Genomic DNA, 5842 nt, shown 5'->3' with positions numbered 1-5842 from the left:
AAATACCTCGAGTCTTTGGTCCTCACGGTGCAGAACATTGGCAAATCTTTTCTTATCTGCTTCCCCTCTTGCTAAATAAACCTGTCGCCTAGCTTCCCTTCTGGCAGATTGGTACAATTCCCTGCTACCACCGTTCTTCCAGTCCTTCCAAGCCTGTTTCTTTTGTCTAATAGCCCCATCTACCTCCTTGTTCCACCACCACGTTACTCTGGGTCGAGAGGGGACTTTACACCAGCCACAGATCTGGTCGGTGGCTCTCAACAGGTTGTCCCGCAGAAATCTCCAATTGTATTCTACGTTGTATGATGCTATATCCCCCTATATATATATATATAGACGTTCCTTCTGTTGAAGAGCGTAGGCTCGAAACGTAAAAGACTTTCTCACTTCCCGAGCGTTAAACTAATACATCTTTTGTTGTTTACATACCTGTCTTCATCTTTTGTTTTGTTTGAGTGAAGATCATGAATGTAGAATGTCAGATTAAATAAGTTGTAGTATTCATTTTTTACTCCTACAACAATTTCCTTTCAAATTCTGCCAGGCTGGACCTTTCCTTTCACTCAACAATAGTTAGTATAATAAGTACCACTTATTTTGTAGGATTGAACCAACTGGCTACATTTTCCCTTGGCAAATATAGGCCTTGTATCTACTTAGAAAATTCAATGTTTTATGTTTCTGAGAAGGATTTTCTTTGTGATAATATGTTTGTTTATGAGACTAGAATACCTCCATTAAAAGGTTCTACAATAAATACATCACCTATTACAAAAAAAAAAAAAAAAAAAAAGCAGTGCTAAATGCACTTTCTCTTCACTATCATTTTAAAACATTAATATAAAAACCCTAGTGACCATTTTGATAAATCAGTAAGCACTATCATTAATCAAGGGAATAAAATTATATCATGTTTAGTTTTACAGAGAATTTTCTATTAAGAATTATGAATATTTTAAAAGTTGCTACAAGAGTTAATTGTAGAAAGACATTCTGATTACCATTCTACATTTTGAATATATTTAATGGAGTGGGGTCTTTTGTATGGTAATAAAACATCTGTGGAAATAATGAAATTGATAACAGGATATTAATTTTCAGGCTTTAAGTGATTTTGAAATAAAAAGTGAACAATTGGTGTCATTTCATCAAACCCAATCTACTCATTTACAATTTAAAAAAAAAAAAAGTAAAATCAGGTAGCATTAAGTAATCAATATTTGTAAAAAAACAATAACAGAAGATGAGCGATCAAAGAATGAAGTAAAGGTTAGGATTGCAGCAGCTACAGTAGATTTGGCAAATTTAGACCTTGTTTGGAGAAATAAATATTACTATAACAATTAAAATTCATTTTTTAAGAGAAATTGCAATTTCAGCTTCATTTTATTAGTGTGAATCATAGCTTTGAGATACTGTAAATGAGGAAGAGATGCCTTTTGAAATGAAATGTTGCAGACAGATCCTTTGCATTCAGTATATAGAACAATAAACATATGAGACTTAAAAAGTAAATTGTTGGGAAAACAACCATAAAACACATTTGTTAATTAGCAAATGGCAGAAAATCAAGTGGTTTGGTCATGTAAGATATCACCAATAAAGAATAATAGACAAAAAAACATGAAAGGGGTTAGCTGAGTTACATTAAGTAGTGGACAGGAAGGAAGACAGTGAAAACTATAAGGTTGGCAGAAGGTTAAAAAAGCTGGAGGGAGGATGATGCATTTATTGCTGTACTTATATGGCTTCCTTTTACAATGGATTTTAATTGATTGACATATTATATAGAAAATAATTTGTTGGACAACCATCAGACCTGGAGGAAATGAAATGCACTACATGATATTTATTTTAATAAAAGCTTGTTCAGAATTTTTTCCAGGTATGTTCCAGTTAATGATTTTAAAAAAGCATTAAGAAAATAGAAAAATTTGTTACTGAATTAAAAATAGATGGTGAGACAAGCAAAAGACTGTATAGTTAGAGAGAAACAGACAAAATATACATTTTGCAAACTGAAACTTACCTTTTGTTGATGAAAATCTATTAAATTGAAGAAAAATGTGACAAAAATCAAATATTTACGATATTTACAAAATAAAACAATTTTTAAAAACAAAGAAACCCTTATTTTATTATTTTTATTTAATTATTTTAAAATCGTACTAAAGAAAAAAAAAGCATATCTCGAAAGCCAAATGTACAATACACTTGGAATAATTTATCTAAGTTCATTCTTATCTAAATGCTACTGAATCAAACCTGTCATTGACAATGATTCAGTGATATATATTTCTGACAAAATACTTTCATTATAGAGAAAAAAACTATTTGGTTGCAAACAGTAAGGTTAATTACCCAATCTTCCAGTCATTTCAAAGCTATAATGCTTACACTTTATGTACAATATCTAATCTTTAAAATTTCACTTAAAGTTTCATTAAGTAAATACTCAAACAATCTGTAGATTTTAATCTTTTAATCCTCACAGTTCTAGTTGTACCTGTATAACTAAAATTGTAAGTTTGATTTGCTGTCAACCTTCCAAGTCTACCATGATATTGCTTGTACAAGGATTTCCATAACATGTGTACTATGAATGACTTTATACTTCCTTCTTCAACTTAATGCAGTTGAGCTGTGGAGACACAATTACTTCAGACTTAGTGTTGTTTCTTGTTTCATCATTTGACCCAAGCATTCTTTCAAAGATTATAAATCTATTTATTTATCATTATTATATTTCTGAATTCAATAAGATCAAATGAATCAGGTATAAGAAGGAAAAATCATAATTTTTCCAGTTTTTAAATTACTGATTTGACACTTGACTTCTTTATATAACGTAAGGTCTGCTCCAGCAAATAGCAAGTATAAAATATTTTCAAAGTAGAGTAAATTATTTTACCATGGGAAGTCTATCATGTCAGGTAAAAATTCTTTGTTAGAGACCTTGTCTAAACAGTTCTCATGAAATTTACTATCAAATTTCTTTATCTTACTAAATACCTTGAGATTATTTAAAACATTTTATAAATCAATGTTTATAAAGAGTTGTATCATCTTCAAGTGTTGTCTTGTAAGAAACCTAACAAAAAATAGGTGTAGCTGTAATTTTATATTTTAATTCCTTAAAACTAAGCTAAAGTTTACTTTAAATTGATTTATTCAAAAATTTATCCTAGTATATTTTACTCTAGCATAATGTTTCCAGATTTATCAATGCATAATTTTTGCCATATTTTAAAAAGTATTTCGACCTATATTTATGAATTTTTGCAAGGATTTACGTTATGTCAATACCTAGCTCAAAAAATTTTGTACTATTTCGTAACATGCTTACTACATAATTTACTTTGAATTTAACAACACAAATTTTCTATAGTTCTGGATATATCCCATTTTTATCAGTTATCAAGTGCACCAAATCCTATACTTTTAAAACCCCATTTAATGTGCAAATAGATTCCATTTTAACATTTAGCCTTAATCAATACACACCAGAAATAGCTTCTATTGTAATCTAGTTTTCTACTTCTTCTCAATAATCATTTTTTATGAGGCAGATATAGTCATGTTACTGTATGATGCATATCTGAAGAGCAAGATCATATAACTTTATCATAGAATATATATTACCTTTTTGTTCAAGTAGGTATAGCAAGAAATGATGGAAGCTTTTAAAATATAGAAGCTATACTAAAAAACCCACTTAAAATACATGTTAAATCAACATATCATCAGAGATATTGAAACATAGAGAACCAGAACTCAAGGCACTGACAAGGCAGTGACTAAAAAAATGGACCCAATCCTTGGTGATAATCTTTTCAAAGAAAGGCAACTCAAGACACTGCTGAAATTACAAAACCATCAAACCAGTAACCCAAGTAAAGTAATGCTGAGAGTCCTCCTGATCAGATATAGTGGAAGGTGTAAGAAATCCTCACACACAAGAAGAAGTAGAATTCAGGAAAAAAAAGTGGGTACATGGGTACATTAGAGCAGATATTTAACAGTAGACTGCGATCTGAGAAACATCTCCAACATCAAAGTAACCTCCATGACAATTTCTTTCACTTCAGAAAAGCCTTTAACTGTCTGGGGGATGAAAGTTTCCAGTAAGTGGTAAGCAACTTCATCATATGATTCAAATGCAGCACAAAAATTTAAACAATACATTTCTGAATTACAACACTGAAGATGACTTCAGGACTTTGATGTTCATCAAGAGACTCTCCTCTTGCAAGCACTTTACATCTACCGGGAAAACATCAAGCAGGAGAGAAGGCATTATGTGACTTCCGTACTATTATTTAAAGAATGGTCCATTTTGCAGCAGCATGCATTTTACTGTCAAGAGCGACCAAACGAGAAGCAGTGAAGTTGAACTCCAGGAGATTATCACTAAACTGGAAAGAGCATCAAGAAGACAAAGAGCAGAGGTCAGTTCAAAAGGGAGCAACATTCTGGTCAATATAACTACATCCAGAAAACAGTAACAAATATCATGCTGAACAGATAAAAACTGGAAGAAGTGGATAGCTTTAAAGATGTTAAATTCACTTTGAGTAAGGATGGCAGCTCAACAAAAGAGAAAAAAAGCAAAACTTGATCTGGTCTCATCAGCCATAATGAAACTGAATGTCATATGGGAAAGTAGTTCTATCAGTTTTTTACATGAAGCTCAAACTGTGCAACATCCTGTGACATTGATATTTCTGTATAGGTGTGAAAGCTAGACACCCACAAGTGACATAGAATGAGGCTGTTTCACATCTCATACAAAGATTACAAGACAGGCAGCAAGTCATGAAATAAAGTGGCAGGCAAGAACCACTCATTGCTACAGTAAAACATTTAAAGCTTGCTTAGTAGACATATCCTGACAACTCCTTGCCACAAATCCATTTTCTGGGACACAACTGAAGGAGCATGGAAAAGAATATAAGAAAATCCAAGTCTGACATCAAAACCTGGTTAGATTTTAATACTGAGATCTTTCTGTATGGGACAGGAATAGGGTTCAATGACAATCCCAATAAATGGGCTTTGCTGGACATGGAAAAATGATGAGGACAGTGGTGGTCTGTTCAAATTGCCTGTTAGACATACTAGACAGTGTAGTGGCTAATTATATTAAGTCCAGATGCAATCTTGATAATAATTACATTGTTAGGTAAAAACATTAATTATCAAAACACTTGATGAGTAACTTTGGAAGATTTGCAACCATGGATAATGTCAGAAAATATGGTATAGAAGCAATAATTATAATTTAACTTTTATAAAATTTCTTATTACTTATACAAAATGATGAAACCGATACAAATTTTAAAACAAAAAATATTCATTACTTTAAAATTAAATTAAATATAACAAATTTCTCATTTGAATAAACCCTACCACAACCACTTCGTTATTTCATCCTTCCCATCCTTTTCCACCTCCTCTGTCTCCAAAATTCTTTCTCTTTCAACATGTGCATATAGCATTCCTTTATTCATTGCCTGTCACCAAGCCTAGAGAGTGCACCCATCCTTTCCCTCTTTTGTTAACTTTCTCTCTATCTTTCTTTTATTCTCTCTGCCCTTATCTTCATATGATGTAAAATCATGATCAACATTTATATTGGCTATTATTTATATATAGAGATTAAAATGGATATATTTAAGGCATGCACTGAAAAAAAAAAAAAAGAACTAGTTGACAGGTAGTGTAATTTTTAGCAAAAAGTACAGAAGGCTATTCCAAGTATGGTTTGCTTCAGTTGAAGTGCAGCCTTTTTTGGCTAGTAAATTGCTAGGAAAATATACTGAATCATGGAGGATAAAAAATA

The 5842-nt window shown here is 31.6% G+C and overlaps 1 protein-coding gene across 1 annotated transcript in view; it reads right to left on the bottom strand.

Annotated features, from left to right (window-relative positions):
- LOC106876221 (uncharacterized) overlaps positions 1 to 4297 on the bottom strand; it is a 42451-nt gene extending 38154 nt beyond the window's left edge. The window contains exons 1-2 of the mRNA XM_052968048.1: positions 4197 to 4297; positions 2030 to 2046 (exon numbers count right to left, since the gene is read on the bottom strand). Coding sequence (XP_052824008.1) covers positions 2030 to 2046; positions 4197 to 4297 — 118 coding nt within the window. The remainder of the gene's footprint in view (positions 1 to 2029; positions 2047 to 4196) is intronic.
- Positions 4298 to 5842: the final 1545 nt, after the last annotated feature.

The sequence above is a fragment of the Octopus bimaculoides genome, chromosome 5 (assembly GCF_001194135.2).
Source record: "Octopus bimaculoides isolate UCB-OBI-ISO-001 chromosome 5, ASM119413v2, whole genome shotgun sequence".
In the NCBI taxonomy this organism is placed as follows: Eukaryota; Metazoa; Mollusca; class Cephalopoda; order Octopoda; family Octopodidae; genus Octopus; species Octopus bimaculoides.
This window is presented reverse-complemented; position numbering and strand designations above follow the sequence as displayed.